The 23,679-nt window shown below is 38.6% G+C and overlaps 1 protein-coding gene across 1 annotated transcript in view; it reads left to right on the top strand.

Annotated features, from left to right (window-relative positions):
- Nucleotides 1-23,679, top strand: part of TET2 (tet methylcytosine dioxygenase 2) — a 285,218-nt gene that overhangs the window by 160,246 nt on the left and 101,293 nt on the right. The window contains exon 7 of the mRNA XM_044061309.1: nucleotides 9,439-9,576. Coding sequence (XP_043917244.1) covers nucleotides 9,439-9,576 — 138 coding nt within the window. The remainder of the gene's footprint in view (nucleotides 1-9,438; nucleotides 9,577-23,679) is intronic.

The following is a 23,679-nucleotide window of genomic DNA, read 5'->3' as shown; positions in this document are numbered from 1 at the left end:
ATGTACATGATAAATAGAGATACAAAGCTGCAGCAATAGTAAACAGCATTACAGGTTGTTGGCTTTAATACAATAACAAGATATTGATTATCAACAGTATATACAGTAAATGTTGCAAGTTAAGATAGTTTCTTGTTGTTTATAATATTAGTAACAAAGTTGTCAGACAAGATTTTAAAGTATGTAAAGACAACTAGCTAATTCTGACTGTGGTTAGCTTATGGCTAACTAAAGTATTTTTTACTTTAAGAAACCTGGGACTAAAATTCTAGTGGCAGTAGGAATGCAGCCTGGTCTGTCTGAGTTGGGATACTCACAGATAGGATTAAAGTGAGAATTATTTGTTATAGCTAGTTGTTTGACTTGTTTCTGATAGTTATGCTACCCAGGGTAACTAAAGTGTGTTTTTACATTAAAAAAGTCTGGGACTGCAGATCTAGTTAAGAGTAGAAATGTAACCTGGTCTGTCTGATTTGGAAAACACGTGAGGAGGCCTTAAAGTGAGAATTATTTGTTGTAGCTAGTTATTTGATTTGTTTCTGATACCTTTTCATTTTTGGCTGACTAACTTGTGTTTTTCCATTAAGAAGGCTGGACCTGCAGTTCTAGTTAGAGTAGAAAGGTAGCCTGGTCTGTTCAAGTTGGGAAACACATGAGGGTGCTTAAAGTGACAATTACTTGTTGTAGTTAGTGCCTTTTCACTTTTGGCTAACCAAAGTGTGTTTTTACATTAAGAAGACTGGACTGATATTCGAATGGTAGTAGAGGGACTTTTAGAGACTAAGTTGTTTGGTGTTAATCTGCACTTGTGTGCTACTTTTGCTGTGCTTTTACATTAAGAAGTTCCAGGTCACCCAACTTGTAGAATGTATTGTCTCTCCAAGATGGGAAGCACTCTAGGGAGCTCAAAGTGTAGTCATTTATTAACCAGAGTGCACAGGAGTTAGTTTTCAGCTTTTTTATCTTGTATAAATTAGGTGCTTTTGTAGGTCTTTGAGGGTAGAAAAGTTTTAGTGCCTCACAGCAGCGGTTAGCAGTACTCTGTATAGTAGCAAATGTATAAAACTAATACTCAAGACTTTAACCTGTAGCAAAGAAAGGATTTGCATGAAGCTAAGCTCAGGGCAGCTAGTTAACATGTCAAACAGCAATAATAGCAGATCATAGCACTATCTAACATCTAACCTTAAACCTAGGCACCACTCAGGTGACCCCTGTAAATCCAATTCCCTAAATCATAATAGCCTAACCCTAATGCTGGTCCTGACAAAATGAATCCACAATTTTCTAATGTCTCTGTGGGCAGCTTGGTAGATATGGGCATCCTAAGACAATGTAGCAATTGTTTCATTACACAGAAAGCCATTTAATCCTTAAAGAAAGTAGCACACAACATGCAAGAAATGTACATACATAGCTTCCTTGGAGGAAAAATGTTGTTTACAAGCAAGGTTGATAACAACACACACACACACACACACACACACACACACACACACACTACATCCTTTACACATACAGCTTACCACACACATAAACCTTGTTATGCTGAGGAACTTAAAAGGCACCTTTCCAAATCTCAAGGACATCCTAAGCCATCAAACAGCAACATCTATCCTCAGCAATCACTAAAGCACACACCAAAAGCAACAATTAACACCATGCATAAGCCTACACCCAGTGGACACCCAAGAACAAAGTTCATAAGGCAAGCAAACACTTTATCTAGTACTCTTGTCATAGAAGAATCTATTGTACAACACACAGATGTCCCGCTCACAAGGCTGGAGAAGCAGAAGGTAACAGTAAGTTGCCTATCTGGAGCTAGGATGTGCAATATCACACATGCACTCAAGTCACTGCAACACAGGTACCAATATGATTCTATCGTAGTCCATGTGGATGTAAATGACCTAAGACATACCTCAATTGGCTGTATAGAAACGTACTCTACGGATCTCTCTGAATATGTGTCACAGACAAGTACATACCTTGCATTAAGCATCATTCTGCCTTCACCAATAATGATGCCACAATATGAACATAAAGTGATTAATTTTAATAATTGGCTTTGTTTTGGGTGTCACTGCAGGGGAACCCAGTGTCTATCAGCATGGAAAGACTTGGGTAACAGACCATATTACTTTGCCAAGGATGGTCTTCACGTGTCCCCCTGGGCTTTTGGATATTGACTAAAACTTTATCCACCCCTTAAAGCCTTTTAGGCAATGTCAAAGTGGCAAAACTAGCAAGAAAAAAAAAGCCTCAGAGCAACCTTAAGATGTTACTACTCAGTGCTAGGAGCCTGAACAAGAAACCTTACACCCTACAAGCTCTCTTCACTCTGGAGAATGTAGACATCTGTGCCATTACCATGACTTGGTTTAAAGCCACAAAAAGTACTCCAGCAGTGCAAGTCTACAGCGCCTTCCATACATTTAGACAAACAAGAGCACAAACAAGTGCTAAAGGTGGAGATGTCTTAATGTACATTAGTAGCAAATAGAACTTCAGCTTTGTTAAACAGGATGATGCCTTGGATCTGAACCATGCCCAGTTCTCCATAGACAAGGTTCCTTGCCATCCTGTAGCCAGCTACAGGTCACCCTGTATGACCCACTTAGCTCACAGCTCTTATCTAGACCTACTATAGGTGGTCACCATCCAACCAAATACCATATTCATGGGAGACTTTAACTACGGCTCTATAAACTGGGAAACACACACACTGCCTCTAACTCACAGGCCCAATTATTCCTGGACTTTTATCAGCACAAACACCCTGGACCAGATAATGATCACTCCAACCAAAGGATTGAACATATTGGGCCAAGTCAACATGGGAGAACACTGCACCCCCACCCCACGTCATATCCTTAGCAGTGAGGTTGAGCCGCAAAGCTGTCTTCTTAAAAGTAATAATCAACCCAGAAACCCCAACTAAACCTGTAACAGTTAGGACCTATTCTAAAGCAAACTATATCTTATTAAGCAACAGTTTGTCAAAATTCACAGCTCCCTCACTGAGAACACAACTACCTATGCAGAATTATTTACATAAACCCTGTACAAGCACATAAATGGCTGCATTGAGACCAGAAGTAAGCCCAGATCTAACACCAAAAAAACAAACCTTTACCCTAACATGGTATAAAACAAAAGCAAAAAAGTCATGGTCAAAATCAGAAACAGCAACTCTCATAGAGATAACAGCTCTATGCTTCAACGAAGTAGGAAACTAAGAAGCCTAATAAAGTCCAGTAAGGCCAATTATGAGGTCAGGATAGCCTTCTAAGCTAAGTAAAATCACAAGGGCTTCTTCAGCTGTGTCAGGAACCATAAAGATAACACTCAGCAGCGTGCAGAACTAGTGGTAAATGGCAAAACTTTCCCTGATCAGGGTAACATAGCAAATGTACTAGCTGATAAATTTAGCTCTTACTATACCCCTCACTCCCCCCACTGTCTCCTGTAACATCCCTTCTAGCATATCCTCCCAATTGTCTCCTGTGAAATCCCTTCTAGCATATCCTCCCAACTATCAGCAAAGATCAGGTCCTGGTGGCACTAAAGCCAAAAATACTGCTTCAGTGCTTTCCGTCATTGTCCTCAGTGGCCTCCTAAATAGTCTAAAACATGACTTAGCAGGGCCACTTGAAGCAGTCTTCAACTATAGCCTCAAAACAAGTTATGTGCCTGGTAAATAAATGGCCACAAAGGTCATCCCTCTTCATAAGGGTGGACCATCAACCAACCCCAGGAACTACAGACCCTTCAGCCCGACAAGTCTGATATGGAAAATTAAGGAATGAATTATCATGGAAATTATCAACAAGGAAGTTGTCAACCTGCAGACACTGGAACCATCCCAGTTTGGCTTTGTTACGGGAAGATCTTGCCTACTCAATCTGGTAGATTTCTTCAAGAAGCTCACCAATGCTATGGATGAGGGACAAACAGTGCATAGCTCCTACCTTGACCTGGCCAAGGTATTCGATACAATACCCCATTTAGGTTTTGTTGACAGATTCTCAGACCTAGGCATAAATCCCTAAATAATGTGCTGGATTGCTGGGTGGCTCACAGGAAGGGCCAATATGTCAGGATTGGTGGGACCATCTCCCCTAGGAAACCAGTCACCAGTGTAGTACTCCAAGGCTCCATGTTGGGCTGCCTCCTGTTTGGCATCTACTTCTCTGAAGAAAAGGCTAATATCGAAGGCCTCTGGCTCACCAGATTTGTAGATGACTATAAATTGGGAACTATCATAAATTCCCCCCATGATATCAACGTCTTTCAAGAGAGTCTAACAAAAACAAATGAGTGGTGTCAAAGCCATGGATCAAAACTCACTGCAAAGAAATGCAGTATAGTGCCCTTTGGGAAATCATCCACCCAAGGTAATTACTGCACTGATCTAACACACTTATGAGTTGACCCAATAGTCAGAGATCTTGGAAAATATGAAGACAATAATCTGGCCTTTGACTACCACATAGCCATGATAGTAAGAAAATCATTCTATGTTGACCAGCTCATAAGCAAGGATATGGCATCCTAGTCCAAGGAAGATATAGTACCCCTCTGCTCAGCTCTTATCAGACCCATCATTGAGTACAGCGCCCCCTCTGGCATGTACCTAACAAGACAGTTGCAGCAGTTAAAACACCCTCAAAGGTTTATCACCAGATTAGATTGCCCTAATGCCCTATCTCTGTACTCAGTCTCCTACAGGTGACTGACAGACAGTCTATGCCTGGCATATAAGGCATTCTCAGATCCAGTGTTGGTGGATCTCTCACACATCTGCAAAGCAAACAGCACCAGAAACACTATATCCAAGGACCTAAACTTTGCCTGTGACATAAATTGGACATGCTGGAAAGACTAATAATGTGTCTGAAAGGATCCCTGTGCTGTGGACAAAGCTCCCATATACATTAAACAGAGCTCATCCCTGAGCCTATTCAAACCTTGATCACCGGATGGGAAATTGCAAATTCACCCCTGGTCTGTCTCGATGCCTCTGATGGCAGAGGTCAGTAGTAAGTAAATTAATCACAAACCAACATACCCCCCCCACATAACCCTTAGCTACCTCCTTCCTAGCATACTCACCATATAGGCATCCAAGGAACTCTAGGACAAAACCTGGTTGAGTTGCACATCTATTAGCCTAATGTAAACCTATGAACCCATGAGCAGTAATCCTCTATAACAAAGCAATCAGGCATAGCTATGCAAAAAGCATTAGCACAACAGAGTACAAAGGTGAACCATGGACTCTAATGGCCTTATGACCAGGTGCAGATTCTGCTGCTATTTTTGCTTTACCATTCCATTAATAATCTAGCAAAGAGGTGTAACAATATTATGGAGAAAGACTATCTTGATGCCCAAGATCATAAATACAAATGATAACTCAGAAATGTTTTGTTTAGTGTCAATATTAATAAATGGTTTGGCTTATACCCTGATAAACAACTATTGGATACCAGGACTGGGTGTCAGGGCAGCCAAACATTTAGAGAACATAATACAACATTCCAAAGGTAGTACAATAATTGCAGGAGATTTTAATTGTATAATGAAAGAAGAGGACACAAATGCTAAAAACACATGCAAGAAATCTCCACTATCAAAATTACTTAGAGTTTACTGACTCAGATAACTTAATGGACATCAACACATATGCTGAACAAGATTCATTGATATTCACACATTACTCACATAGACATAGCATCTTTTCCAGAACAGAAAGAACGTATGTAACAAAGGATCTTACTACAAAAATAAGCAAAGTCAAAACAATCACCTGCCCTTTCTCAGACCATAATACAGTAACTTTTCAAATAGATTTTAACTTTAAGAGAAAACTTACAATCATAAGAATTCCAGCCTATATAGCAAACCTTAAAGAGTTTAACCAATACTAAACTGCAGAGATGTAAACATTTCTAGATTTAAACCTCAGAGATGAGGTGGCAGACATGTATATATATATATATATATATATATATATATATATATATATATATATATATATATATATGTGTGTATATAGGATGCAATGAAAGCATATTTATATGGGAAGGCGGTAGCCTGGTATAAAAACAAACAAAAGCATTGGAATAAAGAACTGGCAGAACTACAAGCTAAAATAGACAAAATGAAATTAGATATTCATAAAGGCAACTTGGCTTCAGAAAAAGAATTAGAAAACCTCAACAAAAATACTTAGAGATATTGAACCATAAAACATTGATTACTCTAGAGAAGGTCAAACTATGCCCTTACTCTATGAATCCTAAAAATCAAAGCAAAATTCCTAACAGGACAAAAAGAATAATAAAGGCAAAACAGATAAAATAAATATCCAATATAGACAAAAATAGAAAAGCATCAGACTTAGAAGGAATTCTAGAAGCCTTTAGAGTGTATTTTAATAAAGTCAATAGTCAAAAAAATAAGGTAGAATCAAGTGAAGCACTTAGAAAATTCATTAAGGAAAATATAAGACTAAGACTATCAGATGAACACAGAAAAATAATAGATAAAGATATAACTATGACAAAAATTAAAGTGCAAATCAAGAAATTAAAATTAAACAAAGCCCCATGTAATGATGATATCACACCAGAAATGTTTACACTATTATCTAATAATGCACTAAATCTATCACTAAGTGTGCTCACATCAGTTAAAGAAGGTAATAAATGCCCTCCTTCTTGGAAATTCACTCAAGTATCACCAGATTTGAAACAAGATAAAAACTTGATGAGTGCACCTCATGTAGACTCATAAGTACATTAAATATAGATCATAAAATATTTATGACAGTTCATGCAAACAGAATGAAACAAATATTGCCATTATTGATTGAGAATGATCAAACAGGGTTCATCAAAAACAGAAATACATATGACAATATAAAGAGAATTTTGTCTCTTATTGATATCATAAACAAAACAAAAACTGAAATGAATGTCATTTGCTTAGATATTAACAGTGCATTTGATTCCTTGAATTGGGATTACCTTTGGCTTGCACTGGTGGAGTATGGATTTTCGAAAAATTTTACCACACTAATAACGTCTCTTTATGATAAATCTTCACCATAGATAAAAATAGAATCCTGTTTGTTGGAGCCTATTACCATTAAAAAGGTACAAAACAGGGCTGTTCACTTTCTCCTTTGTTATTCACATTAGTAATAGAACCATTAGCAAATTTCATACGTGCAAACCCAAATATTCGAGGAATTCAATTAGGTACTGACCTTGAGTTAAAGATTCAACTATTTACAGACTACATTTTATTGACTTTAAAAGAAGATAACACACTAAAAGAACTATGGAAAGCAACAAAAGAGTTTAAGAAGATTTTTGGATTATCATTTAATGAAAATAAAACTAATATGTTACTAATAAATATGAACAAAAAGCACTAAATAAAAATATCAAAAATATGTATCCAGAAATGACACAATCAAATACTTAGGAGTTAAAATTACAAACGACATAGATACAACAGTATAACTAAACTATAAAAAGATTGTGCATAATATCAAAGTACTCATACAAAAATGGAATAAGATATTTTTTTACCATGGAGGAAAGACTATAATTAAAATGATTATATTCCTGAAAATTCTGTATTTTTACAAGCTTGCTCACTACTGCCACCTAAATCATATTTAAAACAATTTGAAGGGTTAATAACGAAAATCTTAAGGTACCCTAAAAAACCTAGAGTTGCCCTAAGACATCATTTTGACAAATGAGAAGAAGGTGGAATAGGCGTACCAGATTTAGAAGGATATATATACAATCGTCAGGTTTAAAAACAGTTTATCTATGGTTAAACAAAGAATATACTTCCAAATGGAAGCTAGTACATGAAAAAATCTGGTTAAAAAACACTCGTGATACAATAAATAAGCATATGGACATAATACCGAATAGCTTACTTTGGTTATTCAAGGAATATATGGCAACAAGGAAACACAAAAATATAAATTCTAAATACATTATCAATACCCTAAAGTCTTTTATGCACTTTGTAAACAAAAATCCGGATATAAAAGCATGGTCTTTTTTCATATTCCCAATAGCATATACACAAAATAATATTATAACTCAGGACTCAGAATGGTCTAATTTACTGGCATCAGTTGATAAACACTAATAAAGTACTAATGATAGAGCAAATTATTAGGGAGTTCAACCTTGAAAATGGCATGTGGTTAACACTGCAGGGATTAAGACAAACAGTTTTAAACCAACAGGCAATAATGCAGAAGTTTGTTAGGGAAAAGGTTCCTAAGTTTATAGAGCAGTTAATAACACTGATGGAATTTCCCACAAATGGGAAAGGATTTTTATGAGTATTGTACAAATTAGTTAAAGAAACAAGAGTTCATAATAAACAAACTATATAGAAATACTATGAAACAGTTAATGTTAAAATGCCAGATGATAAAGATAAAAGACTAATTCTTACATCTCCAGAACTATCATTTTTATCACTATATTGGCAACTTTTCACATGGCAATTTATACATAGAACATACCTAACACCACACAAATTAGAACTAATATGTAATAAAGAAAATAGATGTTGGAGGTGTAAATCACAATCACTAGCCAACTGGCAACACATGTTCTATGAATGCCATTTACTTAAACAATATTGGGAAAGTATTAACTATTTGTTACAGGCACTGATTACTGATAATTTCCAACTTACAAAATCTCTAGTTTTGTTGAATACCTGTGCCGTCTTGTGTTCCAAGGCATAAATATGTAATTTTGTGAACTCTCCTTGCTATTGCAAGGAAAAATATTACACAGAACTGGAAAGCTGAACTCCACCCAGTTTTAAATATTTCAAGAACATGGTTTTATCAGTCTCACAGCTGAAATTGAAAACAATCAAGGAAAGAACAGAACGACCTACTTCCTTAAGCATTGCCTGGCAGAAAACAAATCAAGTACTGGAAACAGAAGACTGTAATAAATTATAATCTTATTCACAGGTATATTCAAGAAAATAAAGTTTTTCAAGTATAGACATCCTATGTAAATAATTGGTTTTGGAATTGTTTCTCCGGTTTAAGCTTTGAATATGTAAATAGTTGTTTGATATACATACTGTATATATGTTTATGTTTCTGAAAATCAGTAAAAATGTATTCAGTAAAAAAATAATCTACATTTTATGAGATGTGGTCACTCAACAATGCACAAACATTCCCTAATATTTCACAATATGTTAGGAGGTGCAATCAGTTTTATATGGGGGTGAATTTGCTGTAGCACTGACAGAATTCTGTCATGGTCCAGTCTATAAATAATGTACACAGAGTAGCAGACAGTAATTGAAACTAGAATGGATTTAGTGAACAATTTTTATAATAAAGCTGTTTTTTTTTTTCAGATTCAGTTTGAGCACAGAGCACCAGACTGTCGTTTGGGTACAAAGGAAGGCCGTCCATTCTCAGGTGTTACTGCTTGCTTGGACTTCTGTGCACATGCACACAGGGATCTGCACAACATGCAAAATGGGAGCACTTTGGTGAGTACATCGCATATACACCTTGCTTGGTCTTGTTTATTTTAAAGGCACTAAAGCTGTAAAAGTATTGTTATAAAAGCCTACAGCTGTAGCAAACAACATTTTGCTCTTGGCAACTGTTTTCCTTCTTTCTCTGCTAAACTTTGCCAGGACATACTAGTATATGATTGTTAAATATTTTTCTGGAAATGTAACATACAAGGTCACCTAGGACACAGATATAACTCAATACATTTGTGGTACTGTAGCAACATTATATATAATAAATTATAGACTTTTATTGTCTGATTGCTCACACTATGGATTAGTTACCTTTAGTGATCCTGAAATAATCTGAATGAACTGTTCTTATCAACTTCAGTGGACATTTTTTACTACTGTTATACACCCTCACATTCATGTTATGCAGTCATATTGCTAAGTGCTGGAAATGCATTTTACAGGAAATTGAATTCTGTAATACTTCAGTTTGTTCCTTGCAACATGATACAGATAAGATACAATAAATCTCTCCCTGGGTAGAAGAGAAACTTAACCCATTAAGGCAGTAAGAAAAGATATTGTTGGGTAGTATAGCAGAAATACCCATCAACCCGGAATATCAACAGATGTAAATTAAATGAAATGCTTCCACTTTGAGTGGACAAAAGTGAATGCACAAAGGATCAGAATCCCAGAACTGCATTCACAAATAAAAAGTCAAAATAACACTTTTTAAAGTGTTTTTGGATGGGGGGACCAATGTGAGGGGGTACCCCCTCCATATCCCCAAATTTCTATATGCCAACTTCATGGTTGCACCAACATAAAGAAGGGTAAATTCCCCCAAAAAGGACATCAATGCTGGCACAAGTCACTAAAAGGGATTTCCTGTGGTGGACCACCAACTGTCAGCAGGTTGAACCTCGGGCAATTGAAGCTCGAGAGGTCAGTCTTAGTCCACCAGTAGAGTAACAGAATGAACAAGAATGCCTTTTGTAGAAATCTAAGTAAGACTCAACCATTCTGTGAAAGAATGTTATTCACATGTAATAAAGATAATAAAAAGTGTTTATAAACATGGAAGGCAGTGTCGCTGTGATCGGCATTCCACCATTTCACTGTCTACTGAGAATAAAATAATATTCTATCATACTCCATTGTTTGTAGTAATTAGTGACACCTTGTTTAGAATAAATGTGGTGGCATCAGACATACATGTAGTAGGTGTAAACAAAAAGTGTACTGTCTGTCCTATTATAGATTAAAGTATGGCCCTCAAAGCTTTTTATTTGGTTAAGCCTAATTCATCTGGAGGGCCTGACAGCCTAAACGTTTTTCATCTTTCCAGAATTTATTTTGGGCTTGTGCCTGGTCTTACACATTGATAGCAAGTAACATTAAAATATGGATATGTGCCTGACACGGAGTAAAAGGCAATGGTCACTGGTGTTCCCAAGAATGATGCCCTTAATAAATGTGATAACTAGAGGTCAATTAGTGTGACAAGCAATACTGGCAAATGTTTTTTTTTTCAACTCTTTTATGATTTACTCCAAACTCATAAAAATTACATTTTGATATTAAATTTACAGATACTATAAAGATTAGTTTGGCAGTCACTGCTATGTATGACCAACAAAATTGGCAGGATGTTTAGACAACTTATTTAACTGGTCATTGGATTAGGGTGTTGCATTTGATGCAAGGAAATGCTCAGTTCTGCATTTTGGTTCATCAAGTCTAGATTACTCACACTTCAACAATAATCAAATACTACCTGTGTTTGACATGGTTAAGGATATACGGATTTTGTTAGATTCTGCTTTGAAACTACAATGCATGTAATGCTTTTGGAGATTGAGATAGACAGGAGGTGTAGTTCCCAGAGGACAACTTGTAAGTTGTTAATGACCTAAATTCTTCAAAAGAAATTCACACCTTTCTTGAACAAATGATGGGAACCTGACATGAATAATATGAAATAAAGTGAAAGCAGAGTGTGTAAAAGAAATGAAGTCAAAAGATGCTGAATTCCAACTACATGTGAAAAACTTTAGCAGAGTCACACAGTTTGATAATGCACAACATACTTGGGAATGGTAGAAGATATTTATGTAGATAAGGGAATGTCTTTTAAAAATGTAATGAATTTGAAAATTTGAATTATTTGTTACAATCACAGCCATACACAGTCAAGGAGAAACTGCCCTCTTACAATAAACCAGCTTTTGATTTTAAAGTAGAATCATTCCAGAAATCAGGAACTCTATTTGCAGGCACAATAATATTTTACAATATTGAGGCAGAGCCTCAGACTACTCTGAACTTACTGGTTGTGAAACAAAAAGGTGAACAGCTCAGTCAAACTAACCCAGTCAACAAACGTCAAATAAATAAATAAATTACGCAGCTTCAGCAGATCATGGATATTAACTGCTCCAAAAAAAAGTAAACCCATTTCTTAAATGAAGACAAAAGAAAGAAAAAAGCTGCATTTTGGTGGACACTTTTATCAGTGTGTCTGTGAAGGAGAGCTTGATGTAGAAACCTGGAAGAAACAAATTGTGTAACTCTCTTTGGAGAGTTCCTCCCTCAAAGAGTCCATACAAAGTTTGATCTGAGGTAGAAGAAAAGGAATGTAGTAAAGTAGAGGACAAAGCTTGCAAAGATAATAACGGGCCTAGTCTGACTGGAGTAAAAGAAACACACCAAAGGAAATGAGGAACATTAGGATAATTAAAGTGGTGTAGACCTCTAACAGACTGAATCATGGGAAAGGCATTAGAGAGTCAGAGACCTCTAGGAGAAAAAGAAGAGAACTATCAGAACAGAATTAAGAGATTTAGAAGTTAGGTTTCTAAAGGTGAAGTTATTAATAGCCTGCCAAGGAGTTCTCAAACCATGACCAAGAAGTAGAGAAATTATGCAAATGTGGAATTTTTCCCTTTTCTAAACATGTATGTGCAAAACCGATGAGCTTTTGAAAATGCAACCTGTGTTTTGTTCATAAACTACACAAGGCTAAAAAATACTAACTTTGGATTAAAACTAAACAGCTTTAGGTTTTAAAAATAGAAGAACAGAAACAGAAATGCGTTATGCTCGGTTAGTGTGTGTGTGTGTGTGTGTGTGTGTGTGTGTGTGTGTGTGTGTGTGTGTGTGTGTGTGTGTGTGTGTGTGTGTCTGCGTGTTTGTAGGAGGTACATAAGTTGAGTAGTGTCCTGTGCCATGCCTTTAAGGCAGTGACTTACAACTATGAATAGTTTACTCTAACACATTTTCATTTATGTCATCCAAAGACATCAGGCTGCAACAGCAACAACCTGTGCAATAGGGTGCATATATGTCCAAGCTAAGTATATGACTAACGTAGCATTCTTTGTCTCATTTTATGGTGAGAGTCAGAAATATTATCAAGTGTTACACCACATAAGTTATCTGCATGCATTCATAGGTCCCACTGGGAGACCACAACAGGTCAGAACATGCTAGTGCTAATGATGGTAGCACTGGGCACATGACAAAATCTGATGACACAACAGGGTTGCCAGCTGCTGGCATCAAATGCCAACATGCACATTACCCAGAGATGAGGTGATGTGGAAGGGAAGGATGAGCCTCTGGTATCTTCTCAGTTTGTGATGATCATCCCGGCTGTGTCAGACCCACTCCTGCTACACAACATCAGAGGCCTACATTGCCTCTGTAGCATACACAGCATAGAGGAGAGGCATGTAGATGCCCATCATTACCAGACTCCAAGACTTTACCAGTGTTGGGTGTCACCCTTTGGCATCAGTCAGTGGATATGCAGGTCAGTGGTCCTGGCACAGAGAGACAAGCACTAGTTATACCACGTTAGACATGCTGAGTATGTTGCATGACTTGCATGAGGAGCTACAAGCACTCCAGGGAATGTGGGACATCTTGTAATGCATGAAGAAGGACAGAGCATATTTGGGCTTGTAGTATATATGTCTATTGAGGGTACTGGTGGCCCTGTTGGCAGCCATTAGAGCATCCATGCAGATATGAGCAACCAGCCTCTATGGCCATATTGGAGGATGGATATCCATTGCTCAGTCATACTCCAGGCTTACACACCATTCTGCAGATGATGTCACTATCCACACTGTCCATTGTTGCCTCTGACCCTGGGCATGGATAGTCTCTTGGACACAGATGACACTCTTCCTACTCCAAAATGGGCACACTCTAGCAGGCAAACTAATTTTGGTCCTGCAGTTCAACACTGGCATACTCCTTTGTAGCCCTAAAATGAGCAATGCCTACCAGTGCCCAATAACAAGGTTATGAATGCTAATAGTCTACTGGAATGCCACATGAGATGCCACATCAGAGTTACTGTACATGCTCATAACATTGTACTTCCCTTGGACAGGATGCATCTAGGTCTAACTCTGAGGTGCCACAATGTACACCAGCCAGTGTTCCACCCAAGAAATGTCCACCCATCTCTGGAGGGTGTGATCCTTGACTCTCACCAAACTTCTAGCAATGTGCATGGCTACCATATCCACCACCCATGAACCTTCCACCTAAGCCCTTTGTTAGCATTGCTGTCTTCTGTCATGTAGCCTTCCCCACCTGTGCAAATGCTGATGACTGTGTCCTGCCCACATCTCTGCACTGAGTGGGTGTGGTACTAACTGGTGAACAGCTTGACAAGGCAGTACACTGTACTGCATAACCTGACAGTGTTATTGCAATAATCAGTTTTAGTCTGTGTTTGTCATGTTGTGGCCCATACTTGTTGACCAGAACTACTTCTTTGCCACTGCCACAACATATTGTGCCAGCATTTGCCTCACATGGGGTCTCACCACAGCCAGAGCAGGTTCTTCCCATGATTCATCACCTGGCCCCACCATTGCTGCTGCCACATGCATGTCAAGCAGTATTATAGTGTCCCCAATGCTGTAATTGTTTTTGTAGCACCATGTTATGAAATGTGATAACAGACCAAAATATCTTGCTGCAGTCTTCATAGTATAGTACAGTGTGTGCCACAAGATGTATCCAAAGAGCATAGGTGGGCCTACAGAACACCATACATATGTTCAGTTATGTCACACGTCTGTGACACTGCAGTATTATATACTATCTCCTCATCAGTCTAGGGGCTGCTAACAGGGTTCCTCATCCATGGGTCTAACAAGTATGCAGTATCACATGCAATACACAACTTTGAGCATCATTATGAATGGTCTGCTACTTATATTCATGGGAACAGACTACTGGAGGCTCTGTAGGTGGCAAAGTGGGCACCTAATAATGAGATGGTCCTGTGTTAAATCACCAGGCATGAATCACTGATGTAGATGACATGTGTATCACATGTGTGAGTCATGGGAACTGCCTGGGTGACACACAGACACATTCTATATAACACCCATACATTGAACACTACTTGGCAGTTGATCTACTGGAAACCTTCCATTTGATATATTTATTTATTTATTATTTATTTGTCTTTGTTTACAGGGAAAGTCTGACTGGGTAATACCCATTTTAGGTGGAGGCTCAGGGAGAAAAGCTCCATTTGCCCACATTGCATTATACTAAGTTCCAGTCAAACACGTAGTAGTTACATTTCTATTTACATTTATACACAAACAGTACTTACATTTCTATTTACATTTATACACAAACAGTAGTTAAATTTCTATTTATATTTATACGCAAACAGTAGTTACATTTCTATTTTCATTTATACACAAACAGTACTTACATTTATGTATATACATTTTAAGATTTTACAGAGGTGTAAGTTACTAAAGAGAAAGCACACATGCAACTTAGTGGATTGTGCAGGCAGCAGTTATGTATAAACATTGTTTTGTCATTTCAGTAAGAGGTTGAGAATATTGTGATTAAGGAGAGTATTTGGATAGTATTGTACAGTGAAAAAGTTTTAACCCTGTGACGAGCATGTATAGGACCAGGATTGGTTAAGATGTTGTTTAAGCAGTGGTTTGAAACTAATGAGTTCATCTGAGAGGTTTATTTGCATGGGATACTATTCCAGAGTTTAGCAGTGTACTGGGAGTAGATCGAGTCTCCTGCAACACTATTTGACTTATCTGTAAATTAAGTGGTCTATCAGGTAGAAAGTGAAGGAAAATCAGATGAAAAAGCTGCATGCATGTACAGAAACTCTACAAGAGAAACAGTAGGATTTAGAATGCAGAATATTCACTGAAAACGTTACAGTCATTTGGATGAGGAAAGGGTTGAAGGGGAAAGAAGCAGTACAGTATGTACTATATGACATGGTTAGGTGGCAGTGGTAGAAGGTCTGTGCTACCACAGTATGTACTATATGACATGGTTAGGTGGCAGTGATAGAAGGTCTGTGCTACCACAGTATACTATACTATATGACATGTTGAGGTGGCAGTGATAGAAGGACTGGGCTAACATGGTATGTACTATATGACATGGTTAGGTGGAAGTGACAGAAGGCCTGTGCTAACACGGTATGTTCTATATGACATGGTTAGGTGGCAGTGACAGAAAGACTGTGCTAACACAGTATGTATTATATGACATGGTGAGGTGGCAGTGACAGAAGGACTGGGATAACACAGTATGTACTATATGACATGGTTAGGTGGCAGTGACAGAAGGGCAGTGCTACCACAGTATGTACTATATGACACTGTAAGGTGGCAGTGACAGAAGGCCTGGGATAACACAGTACATGCTATATGACATGGTTAGGTGGCAGTGACAGAAAGGCACTACTAACACAGTATGTACTGTCTGACATGGTTAAGTGGCAGTGACAGAAGGGCAGTACTACCACAATATGTACTATATGACACAGTGAGGTGGCAGTGACAGAAGGGCTATGGTAACACAGTATGTACTGTCCAACATGGTAAGGTGGCAGTGACAAAAGGACGGAGCTAACACAGTTCATACTAAATGACATGGTTAGGTGGCAGTGACAGAAGGACTGTACTAACACAGTATGTAATATATGACCTGGTAAGATGGTAGTGACAGAAGGACAGAGCTAACACAGTGCATACTATATGACATGGTTAGGTGGCAGTGACAGAGGGGCTGTGCTAACAGAATATGTACTATATGACATGGTTAGGTGACAGTGACAGAAGGACTGTGCTAACACAGGATGTATTGTCTGACATGGTTAGGTAGCAGTGACCAAAGGACTGTGCTAACACAGTATGTACTATATAACATCTTTAGGCGGCAGTGACAGAAGGACTATGCTAACACAGTATGTACTGTATGTACTGTATGACATTGTTAGGTGGCAGTGTGGCAGTGACAGAAGGACTGTACAAACACAGTACGTACTAGATGACATGGTTAGGTGGCAGTGACAGAAGGGCTGTGCTAACACAGTATGTACTATATGACATGGTTAGGTGGCAGTGACAGAAGAGCTGTGCTAACACAGTATGTACTATATGACATGGTTAGGTGACAGTGACAGAAGGACTGGGATAACACATGATGTAGTGTCTGACATGGTTAGGTGGCAGTGACTGAAGGACTGTGCTAATACAGTATGTACTATATAACATCTTTAGGCGGCAGTGACAGAAGGACTATGCTAACACAGTATGTACTGTATGACATTGTTAGGTGGCAGTGTGGCAGTGACAGAGGGACTGTACTAACACAGTACGTACTATATGACATGGTAGGGTGGCGGTGACAGAAGGGCTCTGCTAACACAGTATGTACTATATGACATGTTTAGGTGGCAGTGACAGAAGGGCTGTGCTAACACAGTACGTACTGTATGACATGGTTAGGTGACAATGACTGAAGGACTGTGCTAACACAGTATGTACTCTATGGCATGGTTAGGTAGCAGTGATAGAAGGGCTGTGCTAATACAGTATGTACTGTATGACATGGTGAGGTGGCAGTGAAAGAAGGACAGGGCTAATACAGTATATACTGTATGACATGAATAGTTGTCAGTAACAGAAGGCCTGTGCTAACACATGGTATGCACTGTCTGACATGGTTAGCTGGCAGTGACAGAATAATCCAGTAATGAGGTAAAGAATGTTAATGAAAAGGACAAGCTTAGTTTTTCTATGAGAGATTATGTTCAAACCTCAAGAGTTACAGAAGTTGTAAAAAAGGCTATAAGTGTTTAGTTTCAAGATGGGCAAAAGGAGGCAGTAGAATGGACTGGGGATTTTAAGCAGTTCCACTTAACAATGGAAGGCAGTAAAGGTAGTCAAAGATGAGTAAGACAGATGGTGACAGGCAGGTGGATGAGGATGAGACATAGATTGGTCTTCATTTTTTTCTGTGGGACCAGTGCAGACAGACCTGAAATTTTCCATTTCTGGCTCAGGAATTTGCAGACACCAAAGGAAAAGGGGGCTAATGTAATCATGGGAGGGAGACTTCATTGTGGTGTTAGACCCCCAAAAGGATAGGAAATTTGGAACAGTAAATTTAACAGGTGTAGTAAAACTTCTCTAGCTAAGCACCTGAGTCAAGAGGGACTATTAGATGTGGCAAGAATTAAGGCAGAAGTGGTGGGGTTTTCATTTTAAATGTGTGAAACAAAATGAGCTAGTAGGTTGGACAGACTATTGGTGGATAGGAAATCACAGCCGTATACTGTAGAGATATAAGCTTATCAGATCATGCCATCATTAAGAAGAGTTGTGAATTAGGAAGCCAGATGGTAGGTGGATGGAGATAGAATCCAGGGGACTAGATAATGAATGATGATCTTAAATGAACACAGGGTATATGGTTAGGGACACAGTAGACCTCAATAAAATCTCCAGCGGTACACTGGGAATCTGTGAATGTGGTGAGGTGAATGCTACCTGTAGGGGTAACACTATGGCTGGAAGAGGGAGGATGCAACAAGACAGGATGCAGGGACTGGTAGGTTTAGACAGTAGGCTTAGGAAGCTGCAAAGTCTGAAGAAGGAGAGGTAGAAACTCAGGATATAAATAGGACAGCAACAAGCAGCCATAACACAGACTGAAAAAATATGAGAAATTAAATTTAAAAACTGAGTTAGTGAGAAAAGGATATATTGACATCAAGATGCTGATGTGAAAGATTAAAGTTCAGGAAAGGAATATTTGGGTCATTTTAAGTGGAAGACCAAAGGAGAGAGGAAAGGAATGTTTTGGACATGGAGAAGCAACAGGGATTACATTCACCAACAGGAAAGAGAGAAGTGATGGAGGTCATTAGGCATCTGAAATGAAGATAAAGCAAGTGGATCGCTATTGCAATGTCAGCACTCAAAATGCCAAGTGCAGACAAGCTGAAAAAAAAGACTGAACATCCCAGAAAAGGGCAAAAATCGCTCTTCTTCTTTGAACTTCTTTTTTTTTTTTGCAATGGGCAAGCTCCCACACCCCCAGACTTATTTATTTATTTATTCATTGACATTTGATTACTGGGAAAGTCTGACCGGCTAGAAGCCCATTTACAGCAGAGGCCTGGGGAAAAAAGCTCCACATTATTACAAAACATTTTAAGAATAATCATTTTGCAGTCTTCAAAATAAAACAAAAAACATCTGCAGTTTAAATAATTCTAACAAATTAGACATAATATAAAAAACGTGTTTAAGAATCTATACAAGGTATATGACAATCATTTAAAATTTAGAGAAAATTTAGACAGTTTGTAAAGAAATTAAAGGTAAGGTAGTCTAATGGAAATAGGAATTGCAATGTGAATCGAAGGAAAAACAGGCTTATGCTGTAATTAGAGGGAATGTCAGGAAAATAATTTGATAGCAGTAAGGAAGTAAGTGAGGAAGGGAGAGTAAGGAGGTATAAGAAATGAAAAGGTACATGTAGACATTTATGGATATAGTTTATCCTGGTTTTGAACAAGAAGATAGTCATATTTTAGCTAGGAAGTCTTTCAGAGTGGATTTGAAAGGTGGGTGGTGGGTATTGACCTGATGGGTAAAGCTAAAGAGTTCCAGGCCTTGGTAACCTTGTATGAGTACAGACATTGCTCAGCAACTTTGCTAGGTTTGTAGACAGACAGGGGTTTTTGCTCACTGGATCTCAATGATCAACTGGGAACATTGGTGTATACAATGTTTTTTAATGCTGGACAGGCGGATGGAGGCTGGATAATTTTACAGGAGGCAATAATTTGTGTATATGTTAATTGATGAGCCTGTTCTACCCAATTTAGACTTTTTAGTACTATACAGTGGTGGGTTCTGAAATGGGTATCTGCTGCAAATTTAGCAACATTGTTATAGCATCGTTCAAGTTTTAATTTTAGTGAAGCCTGGAGGTTAGTAAGGATGGGAGCACTATAAAGAAGAGTGTGGAGGAGATAAGTAGTGGCAAATGTAGTTTTAGTTGTGTTGGTGAGAAAGTATTTAGCTCTGTAAAGCATCTCTTGTTGTTGATGAGTTTTTCTTATGTAGTTTTATATATGCAGTTCGAATGTTAGATTATCATCCACTATCATCCTAATATTTTGCTGTGAGATGTGACTTTAGTGTTTGTATTATCAAGAGAGAGGACTTTAATTTGTTTTCCATGAGAGAGGGATTTGAGGAAAAAAAGTAGTTTGGCCTTTTTTGGGTGAGCATGAGTTATGAGTTACGAAGGCACATTTCAGTGGCTGTTAAAGCTTCCTACTTAATTTTTGGAGGTGTACCATGTTGTCAGATGTGGAAATGAGAGTAGAATCATGTGTATATTGTTTTAGGGTGGCCCGTTGTGTGGATGTATAGAGGGTGATGGTGGAAATGTTAAAGATGAGGGGACCAAGGATAGAGCCTGGTGGTACACCAGTGGTAACTGGGAGATAAGGAGACAGTGTGGAGTGCCATTTCACTGACTGAAACCTGTTGGATAGGTAGCTTTTGAACCACAGAAGGGTGGACTGAGAGAGACCTAGTGAGGACATTTGAAGTAGATGTTTGCTGTGACAAACTGTGTTGAAAGCTTTAGAAAAGTCTAGAAGTAAAGAAGATACTAGTTTGCCTTTATCTCTAGCTTTACTTACAGGATCTATATAGGATAGAAGGGCAGTGTTAGTACTATAGGAAGGACAGAAGCCATGCTGTGTAGGGTATAGGATTTGTTCATGCAGGAGATAGTCTAGCAATTGTTTTTAAATACATTTTTCAAGTATTTTGGCAAGAGGAGACAAGATTTCTATAGGAATAAAGTTGTTAATGTCTGTTGAATTTTTTTCCTTTGTGCAGAGGGATAATGTGTGACTTTTTCCAGAAAGAGGGAGTGTGGGATTCCCAGATAAACCTTTTTATAAGGATTGAGACAGGATACTTAATGATATTGGCTGCTATTTTTAGGTACTCATTTGGAATGTCATCAGCTGAAGAGCATGGTTTAAGTTTGTTTAAGAGTAGTTTTATACAGGATGTGGGTACAGGTTTGAAGGTGAAAGTAGATGAGGTGACATATGGCTGTTGGGCAGGGTTGGGATTAGATGTTGAGGAATCCTTGGTTAGAGATGCTACACTATCTATAAAATAAGAGTTTAACTGCACTGCAGTTTGGAGTGGTAAGTTATCGGAAGAGGGTTTATCTTGAATTTTTAACTGGGATTTAAGATTTCTTTAATGGATGTCCAAAATTTTCCAGGGCTGTGTTTAGTATAATATTGAAAGCAGTTATAGTATAGTTTTTATGTTCATGTATGTGCTTTTTAGTACTATTGCAAAGCATTCTGAAGTTTTCAAGATATTGAGGTATTTTGTATTTTTCCCATTCTTTCCATGCTTTTCCATGTCCTGCATTAACATTATACTCTCTTTTGGATAGCCAAATCGCATTATTTGTTTTCAGTCTGTTCCTTCTAGGAGGTGCAAGGCTATTTAGGATATTTAGAAAAGTTGTATTAAATTCATTTACAGCGTCATCTAAGGGGAGGATTTTTAAGAAGTTCCAGTTAATAGATGATAGTGTAGTAATAAACATTTCTGGGTTAAACTTGAAAAGGTTGTGTGTTGTTTTATAAACATGCAGTTTAATTGGATGTGTGAGATGTCTGGCTTTTTAATTTCTCCAAGTATTTTGGGTTTCTAGTACCATGACGGGAATGGACCCCATTCCTAAGTCAAAGTACAATTAAAGTTCATGACATTAGTATTCATAGGTTCATAGGTTCATACTAGGCTATCTGCCCAAGGGCATTTATAAGCCTAGCCCAGAGTTTTGTGGCTTTCGCCACCCCTTTAGTTTGGAGGATACTATGCCCATTATTTTGCTGTGCCTCTGTCAAGCAGTGACACTGAGATAATCCCTGGGGTATATCTGCGATCTCCCATCCATTGGTCAAGATTTCTCTTGAACAAAGCCAGCGAGGTGCTCTGCCTCACATGTACCGGGATTTTGTTCCACAGCATAGGGAGTCTCTGGGTGATGAATCTGTCCCTCCAGCACGTCCTATTAATAACCGTGTCAAGGTTTAAGTCTCCCGCCCTTGTAGTTCTGAGGGATCTAGATTTTTTGAGGTGAAGCATGTTCATCAATTCTGTGTTGGACATGGCCTTGTATGTCAGGCACAGGTCACCTCTGAGCAGACGGTAAGAGACTGAATAGAGCTGAAGTTCCTTCAGTCGGGCAGCATAGGACATATTTTTGAAACCCTTTATCCTTTTGGTGAAGAACTTTTGGGGCCTTTCCAGTTGCTGCAGGTGTCGTGTCAGATACATTCCAAATGGGGCATTGTACTCAATCATTGGTCTGATGAGTGATGAGTACAGGGGGACGATGACTTCCCTTGATCTAGATGTGAATCCCTTCATGATCAGGTGGGCAATGTAGAAGGTCTTCCTAACTACTTTGCAACGTGAGTGTCAAATGAAGGTTACTGTCAACCTGGGTACCCAGATCCCTGATAACCTCTTCTGTGCTTAGTGGGTTGCTGCCTATATGGTAGCTAGGGGTAACCTTGTTTTTCCCAAAGGGTATGACTATGCATTTTTTGGCGTTTAACTTTAGGCCATGACTCTGGCACCAGTTTTCCATTTCTATAAGACCCTTCTGAAGGATATCTGTGTCAGATGTGTTCTCAACTATGGCGCCCAGTTTGCAGTCATCTGCAAATTTTGTCAGCCATAATCCTCCTGTGTTTGCTTGTACTTCTGAAAAGTAGATGCCGAACAGGAGAGGGCCCAGGACTGAGCCCTGTGGGACACCACTTGTGACAGGCTTTGAGTCTGACATGGCGCCAGCAACTCTGACCCTGTGGGTTCTGTCACTTAGCCAATTTGCAACCCATCTTGTGACGTATAGGTTTACATTTAAGCTGATGAGTTTTTCAATGATACCTGAGTGGGGTATTGTGTCGAAAGCCTTTGCCAGGTCGAGGTAGGCTGTGTGGACTGCTGTTTTAAGGGAAAATTTGAAGAGTGGACTTTAGGTAGCCCGAACAGTTTAACCTTGATTAACCGCCGCTCCTGTGGCAACTCCGCGCTAAAGCGTGCTTTATAGCAGGGGGCTGGAAAAAACAGGAAATGACCCAAAATGGCCAATGAATTACCAGTTACTGTCTCTAACCACTCCTCTGAGGACAAACAGGCAGCTCAGTACTCCCCACTCTCACTGGTGAGTAAAGAAACTTCCCTCTGGCCACACAAGAAAATGGAGGAACACAGGAACCAAATACAAAGCCCAGGGATCAGCAAAATCTGATCGCTGGAACAACTAGCTAGGAAAGTTAGGAAAGCAGAAGTATTTTTGGGGGTAGTTTTTACACACACAGACAGAAAATACAGTAAATGCTTGGTTTTTCGACTAAATGCTATCAAAGGCTAGTACACTTGAGTGTATTAGCCTGTAGGTTAACTTATAAGCAAAACTTAAGCTAAGAAGTGCAGTCAACAAATTAAGCTCAGAAAAACAGAGAAAACAGGTAATATCACAATAATATATGCAGAAACAGTGGTCGAAATGCACAAAAGGTCGAAAAAGCAATAAAAATGCTTAAAAAATGCTTAGAATCAGGAAAGTCACTTTTTCTGCTCTCTGCTGGCTTAGGAACTCTGCAGGGGACCACGAGGAGCTATGCCAAGTTCTCTAATGCCAGAAAAGCCCGCCAAAGCATGCTTTATAGCAGGGGGCTGG

This window comes from Protopterus annectens, chromosome 2.part0, assembly GCF_019279795.1.
Source record: "Protopterus annectens isolate FY-2018-M chromosome 2.part0, PAN1.0, whole genome shotgun sequence".
Lineage (NCBI taxonomy): Eukaryota > Metazoa > Chordata > Ceratodontiformes > Protopteridae > Protopterus > Protopterus annectens.
Note: the sequence above shows the minus strand (reverse complement) of the source record. Positions and strands in the feature narration are given on the sequence as shown.